The sequence below is a fragment of the Manis pentadactyla genome, chromosome 6 (assembly GCF_030020395.1).
Source record: "Manis pentadactyla isolate mManPen7 chromosome 6, mManPen7.hap1, whole genome shotgun sequence".
Classification (NCBI taxonomy): Eukaryota; Metazoa; Chordata; class Mammalia; order Pholidota; family Manidae; genus Manis; species Manis pentadactyla.
The window spans coordinates 148,995,254-149,011,527 of NC_080024.1; the positions used below are offsets into that span (position 1 = coordinate 148,995,254).

General features: G+C 34.4%; 1 protein-coding gene across 6 annotated transcripts in view; it reads right to left on the minus strand.

The window, feature by feature from the left end:
- Positions 1-4,220: 4,220 nt before the first annotated feature.
- CDH19 (cadherin 19) overlaps positions 4,221-16,274 on the minus strand; it is a 71,171-nt gene continuing 59,117 nt past the window's right edge. For 3 of the 6 annotated variants that reach the window (XM_036876779.2, XM_036876776.2, XM_036876777.2), the window contains 3 exons: positions 14,964-15,081; positions 12,758-13,009; positions 4,221-10,423 (listed from right to left, as the gene is read on the minus strand). In XM_036876779.2, coding sequence (XP_036732674.2) covers positions 9,933-10,423; positions 12,758-13,009; positions 14,964-15,081 — 861 coding nt within the window. In that variant the 3' untranslated portion in view covers positions 4,221-9,932. Of the gene's footprint in view, positions 10,424-12,757; positions 13,010-14,963; positions 15,082-16,274 lie in introns of those variants that run through there. The other 3 variants (XM_036876781.2, XM_036876778.2, XM_036876782.2) reach the window with 3 other exon arrangements.

A 16,274-nucleotide genomic window follows, 5' to 3' on the forward strand; every position in this document is an offset into this window, starting at 1 on the left:
AATCTAGGTGATTTTGACCGAAAGGGTACTGGTTAATAATCCTGACAGCTGGAGATACATAATAGAATTGAACAATTAAGTAAATAGTGTACTAGAACCAACATTCTAAAAAAATGAAACAGTAGAGGGGCAATGTAGATAAATCAAATTTAAAGATATTTAATAGTATCATTCAAATTGATGTTTTAATGAAAATGCTGGAGTAACAAAAGTTCTAAAATTTGCATCTTCACTTTTTCTACTTTTAGTAACTGAGGGACACGTTAGGGGCATTAATCATTTACAAATAGTTTAACAGTGGTTTAACTGCATGAAATATGGAACTTTAGAGAAGATTAACAATGCTAACTATAACACTCTATTTCTCCAAAGGATATCTTCTGAGTGTTCTAACCAATATCCCTTGTCTCTTTTATTATTATGCAAAGCTGTATAAGTATCTTATTTGAAAATTATTATTCTGATCTTCTCTTATCTGGGGAAATGTCTTAAGGCAAGGGCTAATTATAAAAGTCACATTTCATACCATTTTTACTTGAATTAGGGAACCATGTAGAAGAAGAGACCCATCTTGAATTGCTGTGTTTAAGACGATGATGTTGTTGAGAAGACCGTATCTCTCCATGGGACTGTTGCCATGTTTAACAAATTTAACACATTTAGGCAGCCTACCTTTCAGAAAAGCAGCTGCAGGTCATAATGAAAAACTGATTTACTTAATGTCATATATGTGTAAAAATAAATGGAAGTGATTAGAGAAGGGAAATTTGGGGACTGAAATCTGTCTCAGGGAATAGCGTACATGCCACAGAAAGTAGCGTTTGGCTTTTAGAACTGTATGACATGTGGCAAAACACGAGTTAGCTTGGAAATGAATAGCTCTGTCCCCACAATGCTCTTTGAGTTCAAATCCCAGTTTCCAAAAGCTTTGTGCAAATAATTTAATTAGAAAAGAGAGCACATTATAAAGTAGCAAATGATTTATAAGGGCAGGAATCCTTTTGCAATCTGGAATGTTAGATGATTCACTCATAGAAGCTAAAGTAGTGACTTTGGGTTCTAGTTATTGTGGTGTTTCAGTAAATCTATTAATTTTTGTTAATGTTGGAAACCGATAATAAGGAAAACTGGAAATCATAAGAAATTTAGGATTTTAAAGTAGTATGAAATTGTGTAGGTTTGTGTTACTTCCTTATTCTTATTCAGTTATACTGTACTTTCTTCCTCTAAGCTGTTAAGTTAATGTTTGTCTTAGCACAAAGTACAGAAGGGCCCATATTCTTCCATCTGAGTAAAAACAAGTAGAATGCACACCCTGCAGGGTCAAATCATGTGGGGGGCTGGTCAACCCTGCCTTTGCCAGATCAGACTCAGGCTTCATTTCAGCAGTAGGAATAAGGCATTTTAATTAAAGTAATAATTCAGTGTTTGTAACCGCTCCCATGTTCTATTTTCTCAAAAAATATTACAGAGCGACAATTTTAGATTATTTGCTTTCTGCCTTGGAAAGTAGGGAGAAAGCATGGAGAGCAGTCACTTAAGCACATTTGCCATTTTAAAATAGGTCTAGAAATGCAGCTCCTGTCTTGTTTCACCCTTTCCAGGTTATTGTTTTAATGATTTGCATATTCTGGGCCCTAAGATTGAGCAGAAGACATTTTTAATTAGGGAGTTTCAAGTTAAAAATGCAAATGAGATGGACATATCTTTCCATGTTGGTCACCTTAAAAACTGGTATCACATTTGGATATTTATGTAAGAATGTCAAAACTAAAATCAATTACAAGTCAGATGTGCAAAAAACTGGGTGCATAATATGCTTCCCAGTGAGTTAATTTTATACCATGACCATCCTAATATACAACTACACATCTCTGTGAACAAAATAGAAATCTTCTGCTTGGCTTTGATCCTGAGTGAAATGGACGTGTGCTCCAGCAATCAGTAGACGTGACCTCGGGTTCACTGGCGATTGGGCCTATGATCTCAGTATTTGGGGGTGTCTTTTGGTCAGCTGCTGTCTTCTTTAATCAGGGAGAGCTACGTTTGTTGATAAAGACCAAGCAGTCTGATATTATAAAGGGAAAGTTAAAGGAGCGAGTTGGGCTTACTTCCTTGCTCTTGTTTCTAGGGCACACATCATTGCTGACAAGTAAGTCAGGGAATCAGGTCTGTTTATTTATGTGAGCTTCTCTGTGGTGCCCAACCATGTAAGAATAATTCACTCATCACGTGAGTTGTAGTGCTCAGATCTTCATGTCTATGAGTCTCAAAGTCATTGCTTAAAAATAGCTAATCGCTGTCTCTAGTGAGGATTAAATTATGGGAAAAAGAAAAAAAATCAGGTACACTCTAGAATAAGTGATATTCGATGCAGAAAATACTCGAATAGAATGAAAAGCAAAGGAAGATGCAGGGGGATGTGGCAAAAGCAATATAAGTAAATAGTAGTGGTTCTGAATTCTCCAATGCAAATTCAGTGTTTTTTTTCATATTCTTGTCTTGTTTCTTTTGCTCATCATCTATATACTATTCACGATGATGTAAAAATCACACACAAGTATTTACCTGTATGCATTTTATGGGAGGACTGTTATTATGGTGAAGGAAAAATATAAGTCATACCAAGTAAATTAACATACTAGGTTTGTGTATCATTGCCTGATACAGCAATATTTAAGAATGCATGTCCTGGAATAATGGAAGTTCTCTCTGTACCCACATATATTTTGAGTGTGTCATTTCTTTGGTTGACTAGTAGCAATAATGCATATTTAGTAATAATAGGAAAAGAAAAATGGCATTTAATTTAGACAGGAAATCACTATTAGTACTATTAACATAAAAATGGACGAGTATGTTTTGGAAGAGGAATACTAATCAACTCTTTGTCCTATTTACATGTACATATAATTTATATGAAGCCAAACATGTAAAAAAAAATCACTGGCATTCAAGAATGATTAAAGCCCCAGGTTAAGAACCTCAAGAGGGGATATGGACGGACAGCCAGCATGGTAGAGTGGGGAAAAGCCAGGATTCGAGAACTAGTTTGCCTGGGTTCACATGATCACTGCTTTCTATGTGCGTGACTTTTGGAGGATTACTCAGTCTTTGTCCCAGTTACTGGTTAATAGCCTAGGAATAACATCAGTACTTTCCTCATATAATAGAGGATTAAGTGAGATAACACTTTTAAAAGACTCAGAATAGGACCTGGAAATACAATTGCTTAAAAAAAGCACTGAGAGAGATTTAGGGAACAGCTTTGGTTGTTATGTTCAGAAACCATCAGAAGTACAAATCCTCTCATCATGCATAGTGTCCTCTTCTTTGGCCATTAGCATAACTCAGTAAAGACCTGTGTGAGGCAGCCCTTCCTTTGTGTGGAGTGGAGTGGGGCTCAGCTCCCCTCAGCTCGGAGTCTCACCTTAGCACCAGCCTTTCATCCTGTCCACACTCTCTCAATTTACCTCCAACTGTTCTTCGCCGTTGTTTTTCAGCCTAGGACACAGATAGTTTTTTTGTTAAGATTCTGTTCAGGGTTTATTACAGGGCACACAACTTGAAGATGCTCAGTAGATGTTATTAGTGAGTAAAATCTTCAATGTTTATATTAACTTACTGAAGATGAGTGAACACAGTCTGAGAAATACCTAGAATTTTCAGTTTGCTAATTTTCCTAGCATGCGCTTTGGTACAGATTTCATTTTCAGCTTTGTATGTAAAAAAGTAAAGTTATATCACTATAGACCATATTTTATAAAAAGGCACACATTTTTGCTATTAAAAACTGTGTTATTATGACAAATTATTTTAACAAAGCATGGCAATGGTAAGTTATATGAATACACTATATGATTTATAAACTTCTAATTTTATTTATACAATTAGACTTAAAACATTTCCAAACAATCACAGAAATTCTATGTAAATTGAATATGTCAAGTGCATGTATAATGTTATCTACAGAGAGTTAAAATTAGATGATTTACTTTGCAGAGGAAGCTTCCAGAATAATATAGAGGTCACCAGGGATAAGAATGAAGTTTCTGAAAACTGAGATGTCAGTATGAGTTGAACAATTGTGTAGAACTGCCTGCACCCTCAGACTGGGTGAATGAAGGAGATGGTAGAAACATACTCATCAGAGAACAAATGGCAGTGTGTCCTTAATTTTTGTTTTTAAGAAGACAGGACAGCGGAATGTAGATAGAAGACAGGGGTACAACTTTTCATTTTTATTAGGCTGATGAGAACAATCTGCTTTGTAATTTAATTTTAAATTCCAAATATAAAGTGAGAACTCAGGGTATCATCTGTTAGATATTAACAATAGGTTTGAAAGCTTTCTTTTGGAACCATTCATGTTCCTGTGTTTCTTTCATGTCGTTCTAATATAACATAGAAATAATTTCATTTATCCATAAGTTACAAAATAAGCAAAATCATTCCTTTCTTTGATAGAGTTTTTTTCTAAAATATCTATGTCTAGAAAAAGTTGCCACAAAGTGTGGTTACTCAACAAAATAGAGTGACGTCCAATCAGAATGTTTTATATATAATATATAACTTGAGCAATTGATTTTTTCCTTGGTAATAATGGAACATTACCCCCAAAAGGGCTGAGGTGGGGAGGCTATAAGTAACAGCAAGCTAATTACTGTCCTGAATTAATTCATTTTTTTCTTGTCCATATTAATTCTACAGTAAGATCAGTCTAATGAGCATTTCTAAAGATAAACTTAATAATAATTATGTTAACAATAATAGGTAAAAATGTTGTTTGCTATATTACATTAGGAACAGTTTAGTGTTGATATGTTTATTTCAGTTAATTCCCACAATAGTCTTATTATCTATTCTTAATATCCCCATTGTGCAGATGAAGCTACCAAAAGAGAAGGTTTTAAATAACTTGCCAAAGTTTACATAACAAAGAAATGTTAGCAACCAGAAAATAACTGTAAATGTACCTCATAGACCTCTTATTCTTACTAGCACATAAATGACTTAATTCTATGGAAACATGTAAATACATATATCATCTACATTCTGTTTTCTAGACAAAACATTCTACAGATCTATACCCCTAGGTAATACTGAATATACAGTAATTTCCATGTCAAGTCTTATTTTTAACTGAGATAAATCACTTAGAACTGCAGAACTCAATAGAACATAACAAATTTTAAATATTAAAATGAATAAACACAACAGAGTGACATGAAATACAGTTGTGTACATTATTTTAATATGCTCTCCAATGTTTAAGAACCCTACAAATTATATTTACTTCTTTGTTTTTGTTTATGGTTTCTATTAGAAAATTGAACCTTATTTGAACTATATGAAATGCCAAATTGATTTGATATGTTAATCTATCCAGGTTATCGATTCATTTGTAACTTGAAAAAAAACATGAAAATATTTTGTTCTATTCAGATGTTAAATACAATTGCATTGATCTTTCTGATGCCTATCTTAGTCAAATCTCAGGTCTTTTGCACAGCTTCTGGTTACTGTCAAATATTTTCTTAAAAATCCATTTCCAAGTATCAGAAGACTTGAACTTCACACCCAATGTGCATTTCCACCTCTCTTCTCCCTCTTACACTGCTGCTTCTGGTCCTTGGCATCTGGGTGAGGATGGAGTGAGGAGCACAGCACACAGGGCTGGCGCCACAGGTAACCACAGCTGCAGTCCTGTGTGCTGACAGCTGTCTGACTGCCGGCTCCCTAACCTGGGGCTCATGCATGGGGTACTCGGAAACAGGTCCCTGTTTTTCCTTAGTCTGTGTGACATATTCTTTGAATGACTGATTGAAGCTTCCTCTCACCTCCTACCTTCTGTGCAAAATTTCGACAGCTGCAACCTCTTAACCTATGGGAAACTCATACATAGGTTAAGTCATGAATCTCTCCCCACCTGTGGCCCTCTCTCTTTCCCTGCCATTTCAGGCCAGCCGGTCAGCCTGCCATCCTCAAGAGAGGGCATCCTGAAAGAAAGGTAGCGACAATTCTAACTGGTCCTAAGGACCTACTTTGTGACTGAGATGCTCTTCTCCTTCAGGATATCACAATTTCTCTCACTAAGTAGATAATCGATAAATAGATATTGATAGAAAAGATAGATGTAATTGGATATGGAGATAGCCAATTCCTCTATTCCTTCCCTCCATTTTTCTCTAGAATTTGTCACCCCACCTTTAATGTATTTGATATGCAATGACCTTTTATATCATATAAAAGAACACGAAGCTACCTTGTAAGTAGGTTTTGAGTGGCCTGTAAGATTGACAATGCATTTGTTACCAAGTTACATTCTAAAATGTGAAGTAGAATTCGCATTCATCCCACACATTTTCACATGCATCACATTTGAAGGGAACTTATTCATATGATAATTTTTACAACAAAGAACCAGTTTTGACTAAACAATATAATACCATTACCTTTTTCCCCAGGGGAATTACATCAACAGTCCAAACGAGTTAAAATGCCTAATCTATATAATTTCTGGAAAGATTTTGAAAATTCCTATTGTACCTAAGAACTACCCAAAACTAAACTGTTTTGATAATTATTAAATTTGATAATGAATACATTGAAACCATATTAATATTCGACAAAAGTCACGGCTTCTATACATGATCAAGTAAAATAGTTTGGGATTCATTATTACATTCACTTAAGAAATATTTATTGGTCTCGTACTATGTGCTAGAAACAATTTTGGACAAGAACAAATAAACAAGACAGACAATTCCTTGCCCACTTAGGGTTTACATTCTATTGAGGGATAAAGACAGTAACAAATAATCTATATATATAATGTAATACCAGGTGGCTAAATGATTTGATGAAAAGCAGGACCTAGCAAAGGCACATGGGGGTGGGGGGTGGGGGAAACTGGTTATAGAGGCCCTCCTGAGGAAGTTGCAATTGATCAGAGACCTGAATGAAGTAAGGGAGTGAAAAACAAATGTTTAGAGGAAGATCGTGTCAGGCCTAGAACGCGAGATTGGGAGAGGGAAGAGAACACAGAGACAGTGTGGACAGGGGAACACATGTCCTTTAGCGTCAGGTCAGGAAGCTGATTTGTACCTCAAATGCGCTGTTCAGCCGTGGGGCTCCCCGAATGCTAGGAAAGAAAGGGGTGTGCGTTCCAGCCGAGTAGCACAAGCGGTTCCCACGATGCCCTTGTTCTCTGAGCCCTTACATTTTGTCAGGGGCTTTTTGTGCTTGTTATTTCCTTAATCTTCACAGCAATCATATGGAATAGGTAGACTGGACCTCATTTTACGGATTACCAACTCAGATCTCGGATAATTGGGCATTTTGACAAAGTTCACACAGTTCTTTAAATAAAAGGGAACTAATTCACACACAGATCTAGTCGGCTCAAGCCCACCTGCCTGAGAAACAACTATTACTGCTAACATTTTCTGACTCTATAAAGGACTTAAAAATATTTTCCCATTTCAACCGTTAGTAATTTAAGACTTACATATAAAACCTGTGAATTAACTAAGGGTGATATATAAGCACTGCAGGTATTAATGGGATGCCGTGCAATTTTCATAAATATCTGCATTGCTTTGGCCTTTATTAAAATTTACAAAAATGAGATCTTAATGTCATGTCTTTAGCTTAGGATCCAGCTAACTGTATTCTTGCAACATCCATGTGACTAGAAAAAGGTTAAAATAGTTATTGAAATATCACCAAGGATAATTTCTAGGACATTGTAACTTCTCTACTAGAATCAGTATTTCTGATGTAGTTTAAAAGACACATTTTAGACAAGCAGAGATATAGTACCATGTAGGCTCTTTCCCATATGTATGCTATGATTGACATATCATTCACCAAATCAGAATTTAACAAATATGCTTAATGCCACTGGACTCAAACAGTACACCCTGTTAATGCAGATATTGCATAAATGTGCATTTTTACAAGGTGTGATCCAAGACAGTTAGTTGTTTATGAGGTTTTCTTCTATGACAGACCCTACTGCAATCTCATTTTTTTTCCTCATTTACTTTTCCATGGATTTCTTCATCGATTGTTTATCATACCTTCCAATTCTTCAACCAAGATAACCTAGCATTATTATTTAATACAGGGAACAATGATCCATGTAATAATTCATGAAAATTTCCCTAACTATGCTCTTTCAATTTTTATGTCAATATCATAGAAATATAAATGTTTTCTCAACATACATTTCTATTTTACTAGGAAGTTTTCATTCTTTTTAAATGTTCTTGTGTTTAGTACTCTTAGTTTTTCCTAAGTAAATAATGATATGAATGCATAAGGATTTAGTACAGCTTTTGTCCTCTCACCTACTTTTAATATCTTCCTAAATTGTGTTTCAAGCCTGATTTTCTCAGGCTTTTGTAAAGTGATGATATCTGACATAACAGCACCTGATTGATGTTGATGAAAAACTCTCTTCTAATACTTGGTATGAGTATTTATATTTCAAAGTACAGAGAAAAATATTGTGGCCATTCAACTACTCTAACTCAAAATTATTTGCAGTATTTGATTTAAACATATATGGTTGGTCAAATTGGGTTTAGCTCACTTTCACATACTATTAATAAAAAATGAACACATAAAGCAATTTTGAGGACACTGCATTCACTACTTTCTTTCTGTTCAGCCTATGAGTTTTGAATTCCACCTTGATTTGGATAGAATAATAAGGATCACTCTTAAAAGGCTGATTAAAATTAGTGTTTTATTATTTTATTGTCTAATGTTACCATAAACCTTTATGTTCAACAGCTTAGCATACTTCCTTCATAATGTTACCATAAAAGTAACTACTGCCCCTTATTTTATATTCCATAATAAAAAAATGACTGAAGAATCAGTTATAGTCTATGCTCTTAATAAAAGAAGGAAATGCTCAAAATTTATCACTTTTATTCCCGGCATGGTCAGAGTCAGTGAGTTGATTATAATTTTTAGGATGAATATTAATTGATGTGTGAGTCCAGTATTCCTTTTATTTATTGCTATCACTTCTGGCAGCAATACAAATTTACTTAAAATTGTGTCACACTTTCTACCATTTTCATTAAGCTTAAATTTAATGTTGAGTAAATGTTTATTATATACTTGTTGTTATATTGTGACATGATAAAGTTGTGTTTTGGCTACATATGAAAGTAACTTATGAAGAACTTCTAAGCATATTTTAATCCCCCTTTTTTATACAAAGCTGTAATATTAAAGACAATATAAATTTACATAGTATCTTTGGTTAATTAACATATACCAAATAACTGTCTAAATTTGAAATCATTTTTCAAGTGTGGTCTTGACAATTTTAAAATATCAAACTGTAATGAATTGTACGACTGCAGTCAGAAACTTGCTTATTCATTCATAAAAAACAGTTTTATAATAGTCTTTAAAAGTTTTATGTAATCTAGATTTTCTTGGGTGTTTAAGTTTATAGTATCAGGAACTTAACAGACATAGTTTAACTTTGTAAGACTTAAAATACCTATAAATGAAATAATGTTGAGATGATCTAGTTCAGTGTCATTCTCACATTAAATATTCAAAAATTTAAAGAATTTGTTATGAACGATATTGAAAGAATGCTAGGGTAATATTTCAGCGGTCCGCCTGAGTTGACTGGCATTGGCACTAAGAGCTGATCCCTATCTTCTCTTCATATTTGCACGGAGAGCTGATATCACTACGTTCTCTTCATATTTGCATCCAGTGACAATACCTAGGTAGCTTGAAATAACCATGGGGTATTTACTCCAAAGAAATGAGAAAACTATAAATTACCTTTTTTTTTCCCCCCAGAGAACTGGAGCACACAACTCCTAACCAAGAGGCTACCAGGTTGCCCAAACGCCCATTAGCATTTTAAACATTTTAATAATAAAAAAGCCCTAATTATTTGACTGCATAGCAGAACCAAACATGCATGCTAATCTTTTAAAGCGAGGTCCCAATTCATGAAGGTAATCATAATTTTCATCCTGATCAGAGACTGCTGATCCTAAGGAGCTCAGGGATCCAGCTAATGATCCTGTTCCCTCGAAAGCATAGGTCTGGAGGGAATCGAAAGGAGGGGCACAAGGGTCAGTATTAGCTTCTTCAAGCTTTTCTAGAATAAACTTCCTGAATATCGCGCTGTCTGGGCCAACCTGCAAAGACTGCCGGTACAGGCTCCTGATCTCCGCGGACGCGGTTTTGCGTGCCTTGCGCTCCCGCCTCATGGCGCTGCTCCTCAGCTCCCCAATGTCGAAGGCTTCAGTGTCCTCTTCTCCTCCTCCTTCATCGTCATATCTGAATATGTTCTCTCTGAAATCTTCACCTTTGTCAGGAAACAGATTCTGCTTTCTCCGTTGTTTCAGACCTAGGATCAAAAAAACAAACCCTAACAAAGAAAGCATACCAGAATAGTAACTAACACGTATGTGACATAATGTTACATATAAATATTATTACATATTTATATAACAAAATATTACATTATCAAAATAAACTTTAAGATCCATGCTTTTGTTATGAGATCAAGACATAAGCTTAGATTTTATGATTATAAGACCAGAAGATATATTTGCTGTTGAGATTATACAAGGGTGTTGTGGAGTGACAGAGGAAGTGTAACGTCTTTCTCGCTGAAGGCTTAGAATAGAAAAGCATCATAAAAACATAGCGAACTGTTTCAGATATGATGATCAAGTTAAAACTTAAGTTTTTGTTTTTTCCTTATATTTGAAAACAGAACAAAGTAGAATAAGGGAACAATTTCCAATCTATATACATTTGTAATCTTGGCAACCAAGGATCCATCCATGTTAACAGAAGTTACACCCAGCAGACCAGTTTGATATTCCCCATAGAGGCAAATTCTGTGGCATGATTATTTTCTAACTAAATAGTTACTGACTACAAAGTAGGTGCCATCAGCTAGTTGGTGCAGAACTTATGCTTTGTGATACCAGATGTATTTCAGAAATTCTAACCTTTCAGACCAGGGTATGTCTGCTGATGAATAGAGTGGTATGTCCGCAAAAAATATTTATTACATAAGATGATCTTAACATCATGTAGAAATAAAATAATTTCAGGACACTTTCAAAAAACAAGTTAAGGAAAACTGCGTGTGTATGTGTGTGCATGTCAAGGACAACCAACCTGCCACAACCTTGGGTCTTATGTAGCTCAGCAGAATTTCATCTACAGGGATTGAAACTAACATAAGGTGATTTTATTAATATTACCATAAAGAGAAATGCATTAGGCAATATTTTATATAAATGTTACATTTAAAAAATTGAAATAGTGTTCTTGAAATAAGGTCATTGTGTTTGAATCCAGAACTAAACTTTAAAACTCAGCTGAGATAGATGGTTCAAGTAGAAAGTGATCTAGTAAATAATTTTTCAGTCTGTGAACTGGAAAGAGTATTCATGAAACTTTCAAAGGAAACTATTGGCTGACCCATACTTCCCACCTTGTAAATATTACTTATGCCCTTGACAGTGAGACTGCTCTTGGTTTACGTGACTTAGGTCTGGTCCCGTTAGTAATTCAGTACTTGCCACCCTCCAAACACTGCACGATTATTACTGTTTCTTGCTTCTGATATTCAGCTATCGAGCTCTAAATTCAGCTTTATGATCAATGATCATTAAAGATAATTTGGCAAACTGAAGCTAGGTAGAAAAGAATGATGATGTTGGGTGGTAAAAGAGGAACATGTGGTTCTGAAGCTTTGAAAAAGATGAGGAAAGGGAAGGCAAAGCAAATCCTGAAATATATTGTGTGACCTTTTGAGCAGTGAGTTTGGGATCCCATGATTGCTCTCAACACTCATTAAAGTTGTGTTGGTTTTTGATAAAAAGGTACGAGGGAAACAGGAGAAGGGCTTAGATCACATACACTGGTACGTTAAAGGAAGGGAAGAGGTCATGCGAGATGACTCATTTGTAGTCTTGAAAGCCTGACCGAAACGTTTTAGGTTTTACTTGCCTCATCATAAAATGAGTAGGATGTATCTGCTTGGAGAAACAAACACAAACAAATGGAGCTATCTCACTGAGATTTCTTCTGTGTTGAGCACTTTGGTTAAGTAAGACTGTCTCTTACACATTTTCCATCCTAACAGGAACACTGTTTCCTAATGCTCTAGTACTCTAGTGAGTTGCAGTGGCGTTGAAGGGACATTCTACGGTTGTGGAATCTCAGCACATCATTTGCTGGCCGCATGACCCTTTGTAAAGACATAACTGATAAATATAGAAAATAGTTAATTCCACTATGAGATGAGAAATAGTTAATTTCTCATCTATACAACACATATGATTATAGTCACTACTTCATAAGGTTATTGTGAGGATCAAATTGCATAATGCATGTACAATACTTGTTATAGGAGAGTAACAAGCACTCAGCAGAAGCTCACCATTATTATTACTAATTTGTACATAACTTTATATGCTGCATTTCTAAACAAAAGTGCAAACACATACTCATATACTCAGAGATTAAAAAAATACTTGATTTTCTGCTTGAAATACATATTCACTCTATTTTTCATTTACTCTGCCTGGCTTGAGAATTGTAATACATTCAGAAGAGCAATTAAACACAAACACGGAAACACACAAATGCATACCATACTGTGATAGTGGAATTAACTATTTTCTATATTTATCATGTTATTTTCAATAAATGAAGGAAGGTTCAGTTAAGCAGTACTTACCAAATATTATGATAATGCATATCAGAATAGCAAGTAGGACTTCTGTCCTGAATCCCATGGACAGCATAAGATGCTTATTCCTGCAGGTCTGTACACTCCCACTGTCCTCACAGTCACAGACATGTATGGTAAGGGTGTTTGTACTCGTAAGTGACGGGATTCCATTGTCAGCAATTAGGATGGATATATAGAAGACAGGCTCTTCTTGAAGGCTAAAACCAGTTCTATTAGTCAAAATTACAGCTGTGTTATCTAAAACAAAAATCCATGTGCATAATTTTTTCAATAATACAAAAGAAATTCACACTAGTCATATGTACTAGAGGCAAAAATTAGAGATATCAAAGAAGTTCAAATAAGGAAGAGGAAATTTCTGGTAAGATAAAGATCTGCTCAAAAAGTCATCATTGATTTTGACATTGCCTATACTCTAATTACATAATTAGATGAGCTATATGAGTCAGTTCCAAAATGTCTTCTGGTACATATAGGAAGCATGTATGTGGAACATAGAAAAAAACAGCTTTTTAATCAGGTGTCAATAATGTATAGGGGCTACTAGCATTAAATTTATGATGACTAAGTTGCCAGTTTCAGTTGGGTTATTTACTCATGATACAGTGCTCTAACAGGAACCATCATTTTCAAAAATACTATAAATACTCAAGATATTCAAAGTCATCTACCTACGGCAGCAAGTGATCTCAAATAATGTATTTACAAATGAGATGAAGGGATTAATTTCATTTGGTAGGAAAGATGCTTAGGATATTTCATTTCACTTTGACATTAACACATTTTCTATTTAAAATTCAGTACGTACCAGTACTGATTCATTCATCCAGACAGAAAAGTTAAAAACATTAACAAATATGAACAATATATATTTCAAGACACTTGGAATTGTTTTTCCTGAATCTCAAACGCCAATAAATGGAAGTCTTTTGAAATGCATGCCTACTTTTGATTTTTCCTAAATCATCTTTTTTTTTTTTTTGAGAGGTCATCTCTCATATTCATTGATCAAATGGTTGTTAACAACAATAAAATTCTGTATAGGGGACTCAATGCACAATCATGAATCAACCCCAAGCCTAATTCTCAACAGTCTCCAATCTTCTGAAGCATAACGAACAAGTTCTTTCATGGTGAACAAATTCTTCTTATGCTTTTTTGAAGTCACAAAACTCTTGTGATTTTATTACCAGGCAGACTGAAGAGGTGAGAAATTTTACATTTTTTCAATACATATTTTATTAGATTACTTGTAATAAAAAATATTAAACCAAATCAATTAGTTTATGTTTCAATATATTTATATTACCCCAGTAGCTTACTTATATTAATTTAAACAAATCTAAGCTATAGCTCATCTCTTACATTAATATTTGTGTTTTTTATCCTAAGTCTACTGGAGTTGCCTTCACTAGTGAATTTGACAAGGACAAAGGAAGGGAATTCATTTTCCCGCAAAAGATCTTAGATTCAGGTGTAAATTCAGTTATAAGGAAGGACAGCTGCAGGTATTTGGTAACAGAAGCTTGAGGAATAAATCCTTTGGAGTTTCATTTCTTTGAAATATAAAGCAAAATTAAAATAGGAAGCTATCTGATGACACAAAAAATCTTTCACCATTGGGGGAAAAACGAATAGCGGCTTTGTATAACCTACTTCTCTAGGGAAGGAAAAGAAATTCTGTCTCTCCACACAAAATTCTTTAGAACACTTTGTCCTTAGATTGATACAGTCAATTCATTTTGAGGAAAAAAAAATAAACCAATTTCATGTATTTATATCTTTTAATTAATGACTCCAAGTATTTTTGAATTAGCAAAGCTAAAATGACCATAGTATCATTTTCTTCCCCAGACATAGATCAAAGCTTGAGTTATATGAGGACATGAAAGGAACTACTGTGCCGGAACTGCGACTGTATTTGTGGGGTAATTCAGGCTTTACAAGGGCTTATAGCCACTAATGACTTGAAAAAAGTGCCTCTAATTTAAAGAAATCCAGGGGGCAATGGGGCTAGTGTTTTCAGAACTTGGGTTTTGTTTCCCATTTGCATCATTGCCACTTCTTGCTCTATTTCTCAGCATTGTCACGCTGCAGGACCAGTACAAGAAAGCAATGCTACAGATTCCCTTAAAATCAGACATGATGCTCAAAGAATGGACTCAAAGACATTACGAGTGAAAGGCATTACCTTGATTATCTCTGACTGTAAAACTTGAGTTATTTGTGTCTTCCACAGACAGATTAAAGTAAAAATGATGATCTTCTATGGATTCATCTCTGTCCACTGCACTGATGGTCTGAATTACCTAGGAAAAAATAGGGATGGGAAAATTGTTCATTATTGTCATTATTACTATTGATATTATTATTAGCTTTTATTTAAATTGCTTTCCCCCAATTTTTCATAGATGTATAAAGCATAACCTCAAATTGGTGGAGAATATTAACATATTTTCTTAAGCTAAAAACAGGTTTACTTGTCTCTTTCAAAAGAGTGTTTTGATATTATATAATAAATTCTTGATGGTTGAAATGATTTCCATAAGCTAAGTTTGTTAGAAGTTCACAAAACACCCCTGCTATAAATCAAGACTTCCGCTCTTCCTCCCTGACTAGATTTTTCTCTTCCTTCCTTCTTTCCTTCTCCATTCCTTATCTGAATACCACCTATAATGATTTCCTGAAGTTACGTATTTCCTGCTTATATTGTGGTAAACTTACTGTATTAGTAAAGTCTTAGCTGAAGTAAAGAGTTTTTTAACTGATGTGAGGAAATAATGTACTTAAAGATTATGGGCATTCCACATCCATAAGTTCCTCTTAGATCATTAAAAAAATGAAGCAATGCAGTTATGAACAAATCAGTTTACAATTAATTCTTGTCTTTCAAGATATGAGTCAGTCAAATAGTTCATTACTGTCAAAAAAAGATATGCTGTCAAGATCAGAGTGAGATTGTGATTAATTTTGGAAATTAAATTGATTGTAGAAGTTATTGGTTTGAATTTTCTCTACACTTTTACATTCTTAATCAAATCATAATCATACAGTATTAATTAAATGACCTAATAAAAGAAAACATATTTTCACTCAATCCATGTTTACAATAACAAATGTGCACTGTATCAAGGTAATGCTTTTATTTTAGATTATCGTAAGATTTTTGTATAGCCAGGATGAAGCAGTGAGGCTTAGAAGTCTGATATTCTGAATCCTGGTTTTGCCATTTACTACTTCCCTAAGCTTAAAAAATGGAGATTCGAATAGTTAACTTTAAGTATTGATTTTAGGATTCTATATCTTATCTTGTCAATGTGCTTGTCACACAACCAGTACATGTTTATTATGTGTTTTCTTCTTGAAAACATGGTCTTGTTGAGATTTGTATGGGATGGTGTCCTGAATATTATGTGTATTCTTGTTATATGTATATTTGTTTAATTAAGATTGCTAGCAAATGGTAAAAATTCATGTTTATTTTGTTGTCATGTGCAGTCCT